The 18256-nt window shown below is 46.0% G+C and overlaps 1 protein-coding gene across 1 annotated transcript in view; it reads right to left on the bottom strand.

Annotated features, from left to right (window-relative positions):
• The window catches only part of LOC146207774 (SEC14-like protein 2), a 32789-nt gene extending 15096 nt beyond the window's left edge, over positions 1 to 17693 (bottom strand). The window contains exons 1-4 of the mRNA XM_084590324.1: positions 17537 to 17693; positions 3872 to 3941; positions 1235 to 1278; positions 363 to 425 (exon numbers count right to left, since the gene is read on the bottom strand). Of these exons, the coding sequence (XP_084446450.1) occupies positions 363 to 425; positions 1235 to 1278; positions 3872 to 3941; positions 17537 to 17590 (231 nt within the window). The 5' untranslated portion in view covers positions 17591 to 17693. The remainder of the gene's footprint in view (positions 1 to 362; positions 426 to 1234; positions 1279 to 3871; positions 3942 to 17536) is intronic.
• Positions 17694 to 18256: the final 563 nt, after the last annotated feature.

Genomic DNA, 18256 nt, shown 5'->3' with positions numbered 1-18256 from the left:
TCCTGTACTGGCGGCAACCAGAACAATTTCAAACTTTTCAATCTATTCGGTCCACTTTGGGCTAGAAATTCGTAGCCCTGAGTCGGTTATCTCTTCTGCTTGTTACATGCCCTGACCGCATATTCTGTTCCTTCGCCTTGGTTTCAGTTAAGACGTCTTTAACGGGTGTGGCACCCACAAACCATATAGCACGAATAGGTGCACTGTCTCTAACAGAGAAAATGACTTTGCACTAAGGAGGGCTATCCTCAGGTTTATTCAGGGCAACGTTCTTTATAGCTTTGACCTGGGCACATCATGAAATAAAAGGTTCACTATGTTCTTGGTGGTAAGAGAAATTCGCTCTGAATAGCAGAACTAACCTCAGGAGGCTTGTAGTCCTGAATGACGGTATCGGCTCCGACCTTCTTTCTCCAGGCCAGACTCTGCAAAACATTCGTGGGGACATTTAAACACCACCTTTAAGAGTGTGACACAGCATCGTTAATGGCTCCCGTTTGCTGGCCGCACTAGCGGATTCTCTTTCGCTTCCATTCACCTTGCAACTCGTTTAATGAGCAGTTTTGTTTGTGTTACACCACCCCACATAGGCATAACCCCCCCCCCCCCCCCCCCTCCTTAAACAACGTAGTAAGAACGTACCTGCGTGGCCCAAGGGCCTATCTCGGGATCCAAGGGTGCTGGAAGAGTGCATACCGATCTCACCCTCTCACCTGAAAGGCGAAGCACGAGATGGCGGCACCTAGCTGCCAAATCGGCCATGTCACGTGGTCTCGTGACGTCACTCAACCCGACGACCAGTCAGTGTACGGCAATATATCTGCGATATATCATCTGCCAGAGCGATATATATGGTCGGCATTTGTCTCTCACAATTTCAAAGCCGACGCGGGATTTACTAGACGACGGAGCTCTCCATGCATATTTAATGACAGCTTTTATTGCAGCGATTACACTATTTCGGGACTTCGTTGTATTGCGGAGGTAGGGCATTTCTACTAGTGTAACAAGCTTCGCCGTCTCGGAGTGATAAACACAGAACTTTCGAAGTAGAAAATAAAACATTGAAGCGCGTTTTGCGGTTCTTTACCTTCCGAATAACATGGCCTATCTTGTCCATTGTTGTGCATCTATCATCTGCTGTTCATTAGCGGACTTACCAGTGGTGCAGGAATGATTAATTCTAACGGCGCTTAGTGTTAAGCTTAGCATGCAGAATATAAGTATACCTCACCTGCCGCAGCATGTGTTCCGCCTTGACTTCGTCGAATTCCCTTGCTGCAAATAAAGTAAGAACTATAATTAGAGGCGAATGCATGTAGTGAACGTGTATACGACCTGATTTCACTTTTCCTCTGGAACGTAGAAGACTATGTATGCGAGCTCCTAGTTCAGATAGGTGCGTTCTGTTATAAACACTGTGCGGCAGGAAGGCCGCGACAGTCTGACGTGGTTTTTCATGCTTAATCGTGCTTAATTAATCCGGCGCCAGTATAGTTGTCTACGTTTTTTGCCCTCCCCCAAAAAGTAATCTAGCGCGTTTCTCGTTATAACATTGAGACAATTGTTAAATATGGGCTCTAACATATGAATACACTGATATGAATCCATGTTCTAATCCTCCGATGCTTTACAAAAACTCGATTCAAATTCGAGACATCAGGACTGAACAGGATTTTGGGTTTAAATATTATCGATGCTTTTTCGATATTATCGATAGTTAACCTCTACCTAACTGTCGAAAGTAACAAAAACTATGGATAGTATTGTAACGATAGCGTAAGCCCAATAGTGTATCGCACGCAATCACTGCACCATGAACTTTGGGACGTTTCCCGCCTCTGCCGAGCAGCTGGTATGCGGGCTCTCTCTTTTCTCGCAGCCCCAGTGCGGTTTACCGAACGCAACCGATGTACCATCTGTATACAGTCACTGTGCGCAAGCTCCTCCGTACAGTGACTGTACGGGCGACACGCCCACATCGGTCGGTGCCGTTGGGGCTGCAAGAACAGAGAGAGTACATTATCGTACCATCCGCATAGTAGATTGCACTGCTGACCGTGCAAGCACTGGGCAATTGTAGCGCTTCACTGGGACTTTAAAGATTGTTTTTCACATGTTGTTGAAACGACGGATGTGTTACTGGCACTAGAAAGCTCAAGTGGTGCACTGGCATATCGCAAAAGTCCCTGTTATTGAGATTCGCAGTTTTATTCCACGATTATGAGTAATTTATGGAGAAAAGTTGATTAGCGGTAGTGACATTAAGGAATACTCCTGATGCTTATGTGGACTGACGTTCACATTAGGAAGCGTCGCACACACCCTGTCTGGCCTTATTCATCTCACTATCAACTCTCTGTCAGCGCCAGCACTCGCGAATATTTTGAATATTTTGCAGTGTTTTGAATATTCTCTACAATAGCTTTGAAATGGCAAAGCGGCCGTTAAAGGTCGCGATACTACGTCCTCGGTGCTATGAATTCCTGAAGCCCATCATCGAATATTTCAAGCCACGGCATCCTTAACTGTCCGCCGTTCTTATTTCATTAACTAATTAACCTTCAGCTCTGCAAAGCTGTATCAGTTTTTATCTTTTGTTCACGTCTTTCATATTTTGGCTCCGGTTCGTTCAAAATGTTTTTCTCCTACTCTTCGACGTGGGTGGCGAGTTACTGAGAAAGTAGTGGCGGTTTTATTGAATATCATAAGTCTAACGGTAATTCGCGGACACGTAAACGTGTTAACGTCAACCAGTCAACACGATTCTTGGATGTTGGAGTTTACTAAGAAAAAAGTAAGAATTCGTTGTTTTCTGTACTAGTTCAGGGTGCAATAAAATGAATAACACGTGGAAGCATAATGGTCTCATCCCAGAAAGAACTGTAGAAGACGAAGTGCACAGCACATGCTCTAAGCGTCAAAGACCAGCTGCCGAGATGGATCTTCGCCACCTTTTATGGACATGTCCAGGAAGCAGCCGTCAAGAATAAGACTACAAGAAGTTGGATTGTCGGCTACAAAGGGGGAACAATTAAACCTGTGGCTAATGGAAAATATTAGGAGACGGAGATTGCCCCGGTTGTTGTTGTTGTGGCTCTAGGAAGAAGGAAAAGAAAATGCACGGGCCTCCTACTGGCCCTGTAGCTGAGCCACCTCCGCTGCCTCATGCAGACAGATGAGAAAATAGAGAAAGAAAAGAAATAGGGAGAGAATGACGCGCGCCGCAGCAACAGCCGTCGTCCACCACCGAAGCGGTGGCGGGTGCAATGACGGCCTACAACAGATAAACATTTTGTGGCAGGCTAGCCCCCGCCGCAAGCAGCGGTGACCCACCTGTCCCAACCCCATCAGGGTCCCCGGTTCCTTGAAGAAAATAGACTGCATGAATTCATTTAAGTTAAAAGACAGCCTTATTCTAGTCCACATGGCAAGCCTTGGAATAAAAAATTAGAAGGCAGATAAAGCGGTCATTTATTCATGACGTGACGTCATTGCTACTTTACTGGCAACCATGGCACGCACATCGCAACGTGAGACAGGGAGAAAGAAAGAGAGAGAGATAGGTCCTGCAGTGAATCAGGGTACGGCGTCAGTGAATTCCGAGCTCTGGTCGGACGGCGTTCCAAACAGCGTCTCAAGTATCCGACAAATGAGCGGCGCGCAGCAGGGAGGACGCTGGTAGACCGGTGCCGACGCGTCGGAGGCGTTTTGTGTGCTTTTAGTTTCGAACCGCTCAACGTTATGGCGTCTCCGCAGTACAGGGTTGCCACAACGGTCGCTTACTAAACCTGATAGTGAATATGGTCTATACGTTGGAGCGTCTAGTTGGTGGTGTTGGTTGGACGCGCAGTCATCAGCCAGCACTCACCTCGTAACCATCTGAGCAGATAGTGGTCCGTGTTGTCCGGCTTGGCGACATCAGAAAGCCTCTCTCGAAACTGCGAAAGAAGATAAAGAAGATAAAGAAGTGATCGATAATATAGGTGTTCACGACCCTCTTGCGTTGCAGAATACCACGATTGCTAGAGGCTTACAGAACGCAGGATGTTATTTAGAACAGCGTTACTGTGCTCCTGTGGCCGCCGGGCGTGCGCGCGTTCGCCAGCGAACCCATATGAGCCTGGTGAACACTTCGAACCGGCGTGACTGACGTCCTGTCTATTCCATCTCGCCAGATAGTGCGCGCTGTGACTGAAAGCTCCGCATGTGCGATCTCGGACGATCACTGCCGATCGCCCGAGTGCCGCGTGGGTGCGTTGCTTACTTTTGCAGTGACATGGACACAGCACGCGCGCGGTTCGTTCCTTTGTATTGCTTTGGGACGTTAAACCCCACAAACCAACCAACCAACCTTTGTATTTTTTGGTCTTCTCAAGCGGCAGCGCTTCCTCCTTCTCCTGTCATCTCCTCCTCACCGGGATGCGTCTCTTGGCTACCCGCGCCGCTTATTAGGGGAGGTGGAGCAGACCACAATACAACTGCGATAGTAGGCCGACGCCGCCCGCCCGATGTGCCGAGTGTTTCAGTGACCTAAGACAATTGCGGTCGTGGCTAAAGAACGTATGCATAGTCTGTATTATACTGTAATGTATATACTTTCATTTTTATTTTTAACTTACCCGGTTATTTCTTAATCTCGCTCATCTCTTTGATTTCCTCTACCGCTTTTCTTACTATCCTTTTATTTCCGCCGCCCCACTTCAGGTGCTTGTAATATTAGACAGCAGATGCTGGAACTGGCAAACATTTGGTCCCAGGATGTCGCCCCCACCTGGGGGCCACACAGGACCCACCTGCCCTAATTCACAACATCTGGGGCAAATAAAGTTGTTTCTCTCTTTCTTCTGTTTTTGATATTCATTTAATGAATAGTTCTACTACTGCTACTGCTACTGCTACCGCTACCACTACCACTACCACTACTACTACTACTACTACTACTACTACTACTACTACTACTACTACTACTACTACTACTACTACTGCTGCTACTACTACTACGTACTACTGCTACAACTACTACTACTACTACTACTGCTACTACTGCTGCAGCTGCTCCTACTACAACTACTGCAACAACTGCTACAGGAACAACTACTACTACTACTACAACTACTACAACAACTACTGCAACCGCAACTACTACTACAACCGCAACTACTACTACTACTACAACAACAATTACTACTACTACAACAACTACTACTACTACTACAACTACAACAACAACAACAACAACAACAACAACAACGACAACAGCAACAACAACAACAACAACTACTACTACTACTACTACAGCTACTGCTACTGCTACTACTACTAGCACTACTACTACCACTACTACTACTACCACAAGACCACACTATATGGCCTTGTTTCCAGGATAAGGCAATTTAACCTGGTACCCTTGGATCACGAGTGAGACACGATAACTACAGTCTACGCGTGCACGCAGGTATGGTTAAAGCTGATCTTCATATCCATGTCGGGTGTTGTACCACCTAATGCGGTAGCTCACAAGTGAACTTTACTGAACATGTAAGAGATGACAGATGCACAAATTAAGAGATTGGTCATTATAGGCGAGTAGCAAAGTAAATGCACACTAAAGAGGAACCGCTATAATCCTCAGACATGAACCATTAAATTTGTTCCGTCATATACCCTAAAAGTGGAGCTAATGTGACCCCCCCCCCCTCCATTTTTCTTTCTCTCTCTTTACCTGCACTCCTGCAGCTGATCACGTTCACCTTGGAACCATCAACAACGCGAGCCGCTTTAGTGGATATAGTGTAGAAGACGCCAATCTGGCTCCGCGCTACGAAGTGGTGGATGAGAGCGCCACATTCGCGGTGAAATCGGGCCCTGGTAGCACGCTGTCACGTGATATTTGCTAAAATTCTATAGCCTCTCAATTTTGCCGCAATGAAAGGGTTGGGCTCAAACTAAATCGTCGAAAACATCTGGCTCTGGCCATTTTCATGGTGCATACTAAGTTTCCTGCTCATACATCCCGTTTAAAACCAAAATTTAAAGCTAGGCAACGTCGACTAATTTAATACTAGCCGGTACGTTATGTAACTCCTATCAGCATTCTCTAAATTTCGAACGGGACAGGTGTTCTTTCTTTATCTATTTTAGATGGGATACCCATAAATCACAGTTTTTTTTTTTTTTTTTTTTTTTTTTTTTTTTTTTTTTAGAGCGAATTAAGGGACTACAGCTACATGTTTTGGTTTTTAAGTTAGCTGGTCGTGACATTGGCCAAGAAAACGCATGGGCTCAGCGCTGATCGTAAAGTTTCGGGCTAGGATGTGACAACCAGTAGGAACACTGCCAACCTCTCCAGGCAATGCAAGTCCGGGGAAACGGCGGTACCTTACGTCTGAACGAAGCTTGAGTCGGAAGGAAGCATATTGCTGGAGGACCTAGATTTTCGAACCCGTATTTCGTGATCAACAACAACGTGTTTCAGGGCCGTTGAAAAGGAAAAAAAAAAAAAAAATAACGAAAATTTTTGAACTGCAGTTGCTTCCCAAGGCCAATTGGAAAGTTAAAGTAGGCATGGCTACTATCGTGTTATGTCGCCGAGCCCTGGGCAAGCATTCGCTTTCGTAATGGAATGTTGGGGTGTAATCAAACCTGGAGCAAGCAGCGCATTTTGATTCGCCATTTACTTTATTGTTTGAGCAGATGAAATAACTGTAAAAAGTAAAGCACAAGAAGGGATGACAAAAAAGAGGTTGACAGGCGAAATGAGAATATTTGGATGGATATGCGGCACAGCTGGCGCGAAACAAGTTTAAATAGTTGCCAAAGGGGGAAATGTGTACCCTGCAGTGGATTTTATTAGTCGAAATAGTGGTGACGACAATCATGTAGCATTGCCTATGGCCTGAGCCTGATTTTCTGCGTGTTTGTAAACAATCGCTTTAAGTTGTTTACTGGTAAATAAATTAAATATATAACACGAGGGAAATATGCCGGAGGCCGCAGAAATTGCGGTCGAAGATCTTAAGCTCGAATCTCATAAAAGGAATAAGAGCGGGATGGCATGTGGAGTGCGCAGAGGAATTTGAGGGTGGGATTTAGGTGAGGCTGGCGCACGACGGGGTTCGCAGTATAGGCGAAGCCCTTTTTCTGTTTTGTATATGTGTGCTGATGGTGACGATAAGTGCTAGCCAGCAAATATGGCATATCCCCAGTACACAGGAGTAAAACACTATAGGACTGAAACGTGCCTTAGGCTACGTTTAGCTAGGCATATACACTCAGGTTTCTCAATCGGCCTGGCACTGCGCCGAATTCACGGTCACTTACACCGCTCTTATGCCATCGCCACGAAAGAGGAAACACGACCCATTGGGGGATTGCTTGTTTTCACGCACGCACCTTGGTTGCGTCCTTCGCAAATTACCGTCGCGTGGAATTGACGTCTCTGTTTGAAGGCTTCTCCCCTTCTCGCGGCCGCGCTAGAAACAACACAGCTGGTCCGGCTAGTGTGCCATTTTATGTGTCCCTTTCTGAAGCGCGCCGTCGACCAGTGACCTTGGCGCGTCGGGAGCATTTTTCACTGAGCGGCGCGTACGTGTGCGCCGCCAAGCGCCGACGTGACACATTGCAGTCTATGCGATGGCCATTTGTGGGCTAACTAATGGCGAAAAGCACCCCAAAAGACTTAGGGGGGTGTCTGAGTAAACTGTTTCCTCCTGATCCCTGATGCACTCGCCGGTCGTTGTCTTTCGACCTTGAGAGTAAGAAAGAAGAAAAGGAATGCTTCTCCTGTTTGTTCTCTTCTTTGATCCGCTCTAGACCCGGGAGCATTAGTGCGACTTGCACGTGCTATCGCTCTCTCTCTCTCTCTCTCTCTCTCTCTCTCTCTGTATCTCTTGCTTTGCCTATCGTGGGCGTCAGGTTCCAAGTGTCCATGCGAAAGAGTGATAAACACAGCATTTTCGATTTCGGGGTGTGGAGTTCGTTTTCTGTGGCTGCCTCTTTTGGCGTGGCTTTCTGTCCGGCACGATCAGAAGGCCCGTATATCAGGGGTAGGCGCGTGTACTGTTACTGACAACCCTGAGGACAGCATTAGCAGTAAAATCTAATCATAGCCTTTTACTCTGGCAGCGATTTCGTTCGGGGAGAGAACGACGGGAAGAGTGCCAAGGTAATGGCTGAAGGTTTTAAGAACAATAAATCACACTAAGTTATAGTCGAATCGGGAACCGTAGTCGGGATCAAATTCGGGCTGCTTTCCGATGGAGGTGAAAAGAAAAGTGTCCGTGTTCTGTGCGATGTCAGCGCATGTTAAAGAACCGCCAGGTGGTCAATATTTTTGGAGCTCTCTACTCTCCACTACGGCGTCTCTATAGCCTGAGCCGCTTGGGACATTAAACCCCATAAACCAAACCAAACCTAACCAAATCTAAATTGTGGTCCTTACGTTTAATTGCGCGCTTCTGAAATTTTCCGAAAAGCCAGTGATATAAGGTTAAGTGCAATTGTTTTAAACCGGTCGCTCATTCTCTAAGTGAGCTACGGTTACCACAGTGCGGCCTCATTATCTATCTCCAGCAGAAATAAAAGCTATTTGTAAATGCGGAATTCAGGAAGAGCACATGGAACGGGGTATCCAAATGGCGAAGCAATCAATGTGGCATCTAGGCTTTGAAATGTGGGTCAAGAGTTTGTATCCGGCAGATTTTGTGTGCCTAAGACGATAGCTTCAGATTGAAAAACGAGCGCGTAGAGAAGAAGTACGTGACATAAGTTTCGCCACAGCTACAAGACAGCAGATTCTTTTCGCCAGATGTATTCTGAGGTGCGTATCAGGCCACATTTCACCGCGAGTTCATACAAAAGCAGTCGTCTGCCTTTGGTTAACTTTTGTGCAAAAAGAAATTTTAATCATGCTCTGTGCATTATTCTGACAAGTAACTAAACATGTGTTACGCACAAGCAGGGGATCTGTATTACTTTCTGCCACTTGAAAAATATTTGACATAGCTGAGGACTCAGTTTCTTGGTCATGGTTCTGTTGTCTTCAGCACTATACGCTGGGAGGCTGCCTATGGTAAGAAAAAATTCTTCCTCTTCAGATGATTGGTCAACTGATGTGGGCGCCTACTCTGACACTGGCACTGTGTACGGGGCACGAACTGCTCTTTCACTTATTTACCGCCTTGTTACTATTTACGATGATTTTCGATGGAAGCCGGAGTAGATAGCCCAGACCTGAGAATCTTATTATGTACTTAGGCCCGTAAATCATGTTCTTCAATGTGAGGTGTAATGATGGCACCTTTCTCGCTAATCGAGCAACTTTTACCAGGGATTTTGAATGTTGCATTGAGTTGTAAAATGCACCGAACGAAGTTCCTGAAGGTGGTCTTTCAAGTTCTTGGCTCGAGATACAGGACGGTCTACACCATTTTGAATAGTGCTTTGAACAGTAGCCTGATAACATGAAGCCTTTTTACCGCACCTGTGAATATTCTTCAGAGCTAATGAAGTAAGATTGACAGAGACGCGGCACTGAAATTTGTTTGAGATATCTTGCGAGCTTGTGTAATATAATAACTTTAAAGCGGTGCCCATCTTCGGTGTGTAACCTAAGCCTCTGACATAAGCGACTGTTAAATCAATACACAGAAGGACAAAGAGCGAGCGAGACAACAATAGCACCCGATATAAGAGCAGGCCTTGTGCACGCTCGGCATCCTGTAGTCGTAAATTGACATTAGGAAATGCTGCCGCAAACGCTGCTTTTTCTGCTGTTAAGACGCTATCTTGGTTTCGTCTTTCAACATCCCCGGTCGCAAAAGAGCAGAAACAGTGGCGTGTTCGGAACACGAACAAATAAGCAGCTTGAGGAGAGGGCATTGCACTCAACGGTTGAGGTTAGGGTACATGCAAAGATGTAGCTCAGATAACCGACAGCAAACTGCTTTGTAAACGAGTTAGGAGCTGCTACAACCCAGTTTGGACCAGGAATCACAAGCTGGTTAAGAGGTTGCGAGGAGACGCGGAATTGACAACTCTCTGTCTCGAAAAGCGTCGTACTTCGTTTGAAGCGGATACTGAGCATGTTGACCCTCCCCCCCCCCCCCCCCATCCCCTAGCTCCGAGGGCGCGCGCGCGCGCGCGCGCGCGCACGCACGCACGCACGCACGCACGCACGAACGCACTCACTCACTCACTCACTCACTCACTCACTCACTCACTCACTCACTCACTCACTCACTCACTCACTCACTCACTCACTCACTCACTCACTCACTCACTCACTCACTCACTCACTCACTCACTCACTCACTCACTCACTCACTAACTCACTCACTCACTCACTCGTAGAAAGACAGAGTGAGAGAACACCGGCAGACGTGGTATAAGAAGACCCTGAATTTGGTCATGACAGCAGCTATTAAAGCACCGTCTGCTATTGCAAGCACATCGAAAGCTGAAGAGTTACCTCCTTTCAGCTGTTATGTGTGCACAGCCAGCATTCGAGCGGCAAGCCATTCTTTCCTGCTCTTTCGCCAGCGGGGCTTATATTTTGACTTTCCTGACACTGAATAATTACTGAAGCTCACGCACTGTGGAGCAGAATTAAGATCCCTTTTCTCTCATCTCATCCGAAGCTGATCGCTCGGAAATGCTAGCAGCTACGTTGGTACGCTATAGCGGGCCGAAGAAACGGGCTTGAGTCGGAATGTAACAATATCTTGGAAACATACGAGTCCTTTAAGATGATGGTGAGCAGATAACGTCGCTGATGAAACTTTCGGAGCCTTAAGCTATTTCTAATTTTCGTTGTGAATAGATATGCGCTTTGATGCTTCTTGTGGAATCTAAAAAAATTCTCTTGGTGCTCCTAATCAGCCGGAGGCTTACTACGGCATCCCTGTATCTTTAACATAGTATCGCAGCAGCAGGAAAATAAAGGACATTATCTTCACAGCGTAAATGAACTAACCTTGCCGTGATGTGCCGGCAACGTGGCACACTTTGCGTACGACAAATTGGGGTTCGAGCATACAACGTGCTGTGTACAGAAGTGGCAAAAGCATTCCGCTCCAAATAGTCGCACTGCAACCGACAATGGCGCAGGGCTCATTTTGTGCGTATATAATCTGTGTAGCCGGACGACCTGAACGCTCGGACACTTTGCTTTGAGAAACGACACTGTAAAATGTACTGGTTTGGTTTGGTTTGCGGAGTTTAACGTCTCAAAGCAACTCAGGCTATGAGAGACGCCGTAGTGGAGGACTCCGGAAATTTCGACCACCTGGGGTTCTTTAACGTGCACTGACATCGCACAACACACGGGCGCCTTGCTTTTCGCCTCCATCGAAAAGCGGCCGCCGAGGCCGGGATTCGATCCCGCGTCTTTGGGAACAGTAGTCGAGCGCCGTAACCACTGCGCCACCCCGGCGGGGTGTAAAATGTACTCTATTCTGCAGTTATTATATCGCTAAATACGATATATACCTTAACATTACTTCTACACGCACGTATGCCTTCGTGTAGAAATTTTTACTTGGAAGTGCGCATGTTCAAAGACAATTAAACACCTTTAATTTTTTTTGCAGACAATAAATAAGAAAAGAGTAAAATGTACTCTTTTCTTATTCATTGTCTGCAAAAAAAATTAAAGGTGTGTAATTGTCTTTGAATATGCGCACTTCTAAGTAAAAATTTCTACACGAAGGCATAAGTGCGTGTAGAAGTAATGTTAAGTTATATATCGTATTTAGCGATATAATAACTCCAGAATAGCTCACCATTCTTTTCAATGCAGGCTGAACCATTTTAGCTGCATGTCCTCCCATTGCCCATTTGTAAACTTACACAGGGAAAAGACTTAGTTTAGCTATCAGCAGGCTAGAGAGGAGCGGTAATTATCTCCAAGAGCCTTGTTGCTAAGCGCTCTTTGAAGTTTACAGTGTGAATGCATGACAGGCGTCTCTAAATGCAAGCCACGTCAAATCCCGTAAACCAAAGCGACCAAAGAACCTCCTCTGTCCTTGGATTCAATTTATTATTTTTTGTTTCAGGTTCCAAAGGAAAAGAAAAGCAACGTTAGTGTTAGGAGACTACCAACTGTAAAAAAAGCGAGCAAAAACCGAAATGAAAAAAACAAACAAACAAACAAAAAACAAAATGGAGTCATTCTATTTGCACGCTGCGCACGTATACATACAGTCCTTCTTAGGCTACTATCTTATATATCTAATGAGACGCCTTTTTGGCAGTAAAAGCACATTTACCCTTGGTATTTTTATGGTCTGGAGCAACTCCTCAATGACCTCTCGCTCTTTTTTTTTTTTTATTACGGTTAGTGACAACACTTATTTGTATTTCAAAGAAGGCGTCGAACCGCAATTTTTTCGTGTTCGGTTCTGTTTAGAATTCAAGTTTTTCGGGTTGATTTGCGACGCCGGCTCCGAAGCAGAATGAGGTTCTGGTTCAAACCGGTTCAAGCGGGTGGATTACCGAAAAGTTTTAATTGGGAATGAATTGCCTGATTGGCACTGTTTGTCATTTCTTTCTTTTCTGTTTGAGATCTGTGAGCAAACTAAAACAAAAAAGGCGAAATTTTTTACTTGCGTTAAGACTCAATTTGATCCAATTGAATTTATTGTTATTTCATACCAAAATGGATTAGAATACAGAACGATCGAGTCGTAAATTGAATTTAGATTTAAATTTTGGTCTGCTTACTATGCGTCGTTCGTATTTAAAGTTTCCAGCAGCATTATAGTTATTTTTATTTTGTCTGCCCTGTGCGTCTTGCTTTTATGAAACAACTGTTTCGAAAATAATGGGGCCAGGATGTAATATATTTTAGGTCCTTTTTTATCGATGGAAGACGATAGTTGCAGGCTGGAGGAAACAAAAACTGTGCAATAAGTGCCAGAAATTGTCCTTCCAATTGGACAACAGAGAATAGCCGGTTGATTGTTGCTAAAATCAAGGTATTGGTGTTCTAGTGAATTATCGGTGGTCTTCCCTCAGCTCCGTTTATACGTATATAAGCACAAGTATGCGTATCAAGGGCATTGAGAAAAAGTGTTATACAGGTGTAAAGAGGTTATCGTATATAAGAAGCTTTGGATAATTGCTAAGTCTTTGAAATATCGAACCAAAATTTAGAGCACCGAAAATGGTGTGAGCACTGCTTGGCGCTTCATCTTTCACGCGGGTGAACTTACTGCTTCATCTTCATCGTGCTCTCTGTTGTAAATACCCATCGTCATAGCGGAGTGTGGTTCGCTACAGTGTGCGACCAGGGCTTCAGGTCTCCAATAAAACCTGATCCTTGCCTTGCAATAAAATTGACGCGAACAGACTGTGCATATGAGCAGTCAGTTTCCTGAGCGATGTCATTAGATTGAATGCGAGATTAATGTGCCAATGTTCTATAACTGAGCGTTGTGAAAACCCAGAACGCCAACAGTCGCCCCACTGAATCGCCGTTTTTTTTAATATCGCGCAACGACTTTCGCTGAATATACATAAACATATTGAGCTATAAGCAGCTTAAAACAGAACAAGGAAATTGGAAAGACCAAATAGCGGGAGACGGTTCCGTAGTGGAGGACTCCGGAAATTTCGACCACCTGGGGATCTTTAACGTGCGCTGACATCGCACAGCACACGGACGCCACTTCGTTTCGCCTCCATCGTAGTGGCGTAGTGGTTCCGTAGTGGAGGACTCCGGAAATTTCGACCACCTGGGGATCTTTAACGTGCGCTGACATCGCACAGCACACGGACGCCACTTCGTTTCGCCTCCATCGAAACGCAGCCGACCTCGGCGGCTGCGTTTCGATGGAGGCGAAACGAAGTGGCGTCCGTGTGCTGTGCGATGTCAGCGCACGTTAAAGATCCCCAGGTGGTCGAAATTTCCGGAGTCCTCCACTACGGCATCTCTCATAGCCTCAGTCGCTTTGGGACGTTAAACCCCACAAACCAACCAACCAACCAACCTTTCTTTTTTTTTTTTAAAGCAGAGCAGCCAAGACGTATATGCACAGATGTCTGAAGATATTGGGGGAAAGGATGGATCGAGGAAGAGCACTAGAGAATCCAATTTTCACCCTTTATCACATTGCTACAGGACTTTAAGCGGACCATGGGGATGGAAATATGCTTAAGCGCACTACTTCATTAAAGAGCGGCTGTTAGCAAAAAAAGAGAGAGAATATTTCTTGTAGTATAGGCGCAAAGGTCATCGACAAAAAATCATGGAAACCACAGGGTTCCTACAACCAACTGACAGCAGGGTTCTCTTAATGCATAGTCGACAACAGGCGATCAATAAATACTCATGCAAATGAGGTAAAATGAATAAAACATGATAACTACCTTAAGTTCAGTTCAGTTCAGTCGTTCAGTCGTGTCCGACTCTTCGTGACCCTATTGACCATGTCACGCCACGCTTTCCGGTCTCTCACTATCTTCCTAACATCACTTAACTTCATCTGCAGTGCCTCGAGGACGCCATCTAACCATCGCGTTCGCTGCCTACCCCTTCTCCGGCAACCCTCAACCTTTCCCAACATCAAATCTTTCTCCAGCGACTCCTCTCTTCTCATCAGATGACCAAAGTAGCTGAGCTTTAACTTTAGAATTTGACCCTCCAATGAGCAGTCAGGGTTTATGGTCGACAATATTGACTGATTTGATCTTCTGGCAGTCCAAGGAACTCTCAAGAGTCTTCGCCAGCACCACAATTCAAACGCGTCAATTCTTCGGCGGTCAGCCTTTTTCACAGTCCAACTCTCGCATCCATACATCACAACTGGAAAGACCATAGCACGAGTTATACTGATCTTGGTTGGCAGACTAATGTCTCTGCTCTTTACTAGGCGGTCAAGGCTAACCATTGCTCTCTTTCCCAGAAGCAGGCGCCTCCTAATTTCATGGCTGCAGTCTCCTTCCGAGGTAATCTTGGAGCCCAAGAAGAGAAAATCTGTCACAGCTTCCACTTCTTGTCCCTTGATGCTCCAGGACTTGATAGGGCAAGACGCCATGATCTTTGTCTTTTTAATGTTCAGTTTAAGCCCCAAACTTCTCACTCTCTTCTTGTAAATTAAACTACCTGAAGTAGCTCTTGTAAATTACAAAAATAAATACTATAGCCTAACTCGTCGTTTAGTGTGGATGTAGGTAGGAAGCGAATATCCGGAAAAGCGCAGCAAATCCATGATCGCTCGCAGGGGGTGAAAAGCGCTAACCCGAGTTAGCCAGATCCTTGAGTAGCCTGACATACCCCTACTCTGGCCCTTTTTGTTCTGCGTTATTTTACTGGTCGCTTTTTCCCCTTCAGGAGATTCCGCAGGAGCGTCCGCGGGAACTCTCTGGTAGGAATTTATCTCTTATTTATGGAACTGTCCCTCCCATCTGTACCTTCTAGGAGGCCCACGCTTATCATCTTCCTAGTTCCACCACACGGATGCTTGCAACCATCGGAAGCACCACGCAATAGGTAGGAGAACGAAGACGTGACGGCGAAATGAGATTCGAAGACGTAATTGGAAGTCGCAAAACGTAATAGCGAGATGCAGATTTCGAAATGCGGATCTGCGAAAGCAGATTTGTGCTATCACATCGCCCGCCCTATTATCTCTTTTCATGAGAGCTTCTCAGCGTATCTTTTTAAGGCCTCCTGCTTGTAATGATCTGCGCCGCCTTCGCTCCTTGAGTATGCGCAGAACAGCTGGAACCTATGCGCGTCTACTCATCGAAATTCTAAACACATAAACTGCAGAATGATAGGTACCCCAGCACCTCGTTGCAAGGAGCTGGACTGGCATGTCACAAGGCGCCGCTTTGCCCTTGACCAACGTAATCCCATGACGCAACTATATCCTCTGTGCCAGTTCCTGACTCGTCTGGAGATCCGAAATGAAGCAACTGTCCCCAAGGCAGGCAAAGCACAGCCTTTCATTATCATGCTACTTTGAGACGCTCACGCCAAGCGCAGCACTTCCTTTGCATCGGCCTAGGCTTGGGCTAGCTCCGCGTTCTTCCTGCTTTTAATGCGCCCCACCTGGAGTAGAAAAGCACGAAAGTAGGCCTACCAAATCTCTTGTAGCTGCTTTTTGCCAATACAGAATCGTTTTTCTTTCAGTATTTAAGACCAACAGCTGGCGTGAATCTAGAGCGTTTGTACCATGCGATCCTAGCAAGCGTAAACAGAGAACAAGCAGGTAAACAAGATACGACACGTCACACTAACGCTGAAGAAAGGGCGGGGTGACCAAAACAGCAGAAAACGAAAAACGAGACGAAGAAACAGCCCACTAAAGGGCAGCATGTGTGGACACACCAAAAAATATAAAAAAAAAACGGTAGTGTAGAAGAAATGCAGAAGGGAGAAAAATATACCCAGCGTGATGTGAAAAGATCACAGGTATAGCGCGTAAAAGTGGCATAACAGCAGACAAAAGCATGCAGCGTTACAGTGCTAATGATAAAGAATTACCCATACAAAAAAATCGCAGGGACACCTAATTACACTGCTTCTTGGCAAAAAGAGAGCTTTAGAAGTTGGTGCTGTGAGACCGAGTTGTGTGTCACTCTTTAATGCATTTGTAGCGGAGCTTTTCACATGTGTCAACACACATCTAGCCTTCTTTAACTTCGTGTCATCAAGTCGGTCGCAACAGGCTTCCCTTAAAATCTGTACACATGGTGATATGGACGCAATGAATGTACGTACATGGAAACAATTCCGGTCCTGGGAGTTATGTTCTGGCGGTCTTCTAAAGCTATTGCATTGATGAACGAAAAACTATGGGACGCATGATATTGTCGCCCTGCGACGACAGTGCGTTAATTTGTTCTTCTTCTAGATTTTAATTGCTGTTCTTCTTCGCATGCATCAATATACCTTGGTGTGTACTTATTTGCTGCTAATGGTCCTTTGCACTGGATGAAGGGGTTCCTCCTATTGTTTCATGTACCAATCGTAACACGAACAAGTTACAACGTGACACATTGGCCCACACCGTGTTTTCTCCTGATGGGGGCTTCCGAAGCTAAATTTAGCTATAGCGTTAGAAAATTCGTAGAGTTAGTGAAAAAAAATAAAAGCAAGGCGTAGTGGCTGGCTTTTACAGCCAGGAGGTATAATCAAATGCTAATTGCTATTCTGTAATAGAGATGAGGTTTTTAGTTTCTACGGGCTCTCGCATTAGACAAGCTTAAAACTGCTCACGGAGACAACTGTGAGCGCACAAAAGCCAAAGTTAAGCAGAAAGGGAGGTAGCTTCGTAGTTCTGGAGGCTTGCTTCCAGAGCATTGCTTTCTGAGCGATTGTATCGTTTCAAGTGCGCTTTGCAGAAACGCAGCTTGGGTACAAATGCGTAAAGTGGTCATTGGCAGACGTTTTTCGGCACAAACGCTGTCCGGCCTCTGCGTATCGCGATCCGGAAGTGGAAAGTTGCGTGAAACAAGACCTATCTTTCGGGAGCTCGCGTGTTATCGCAGCGCGAAGCTTGCCGGTGCCGCACTGATGACCACTCACCCGATCTAGCGCCGCTTGTTGCGCGGGCGATAGGTCTCCGACGTAGCCGCTCATGGCCGGAGCTGCAGTCCCATGCACCGCTGGGCAGAAAGTGAGGCCCTCACAGCTGCCTCAGTGTTGACGATCTTCGGGCGAGAGTGCGGGGAGAGCAGAAGGCCTTTCGACCTCCGCTGACAGTTCCCCGGGGCGCTGCTAGCGTGGACCAAGGCCGGCCGCTGGCTTTTTTCTATGAGGAACATGTTGGCTAGCTGTCGCAGGCCTGTTATGTGTCACGTCCTGCTTATCGATGTGATGTAATGTGGCCTCCTGCAGATCTTGAAGCCCCTGTCGTATAGGGCGGAGCTTGAGACTGTAATCTGTTACATCATTGCCCACCACGGATGCCACACAGCGCCTGGTTTATAAGAACAAAATTAAGGTAACGGTAAAGCAATGAACGACTTCTTGCGGTTCTCCTTCCTGATATTTCTCATGGTTAAGGGCACGCTAGAATGACCACGTTAGACTTCTAATTGCTTTTATTTTTGTACGCATGCTCTTGCGACGGCAGCACAGCTACATTCTTACGCTGTAACTATTATGACATTGAACTGTTTGCATCAGTTCTGATATTTTAGAACATAAGGGAGAAAAGAGCATGAATATCCAAGCACGAGTGGCTGGACGTTGCACATACCTAAATATAGCTGTCTGTCGCCGGATGAAGGCTGAACCCCGGAC

This window comes from Amblyomma maculatum, chromosome 1, assembly GCF_055883805.1.
Source record: "Amblyomma maculatum isolate TAMU_Amacu chromosome 1, ASM5588380v1, whole genome shotgun sequence".
Classification (NCBI taxonomy): domain Eukaryota; kingdom Metazoa; phylum Arthropoda; class Arachnida; order Ixodida; family Ixodidae; genus Amblyomma; species Amblyomma maculatum.
Note: the sequence above shows the minus strand (reverse complement) of the source record. Positions and strands in the feature narration are given on the sequence as shown.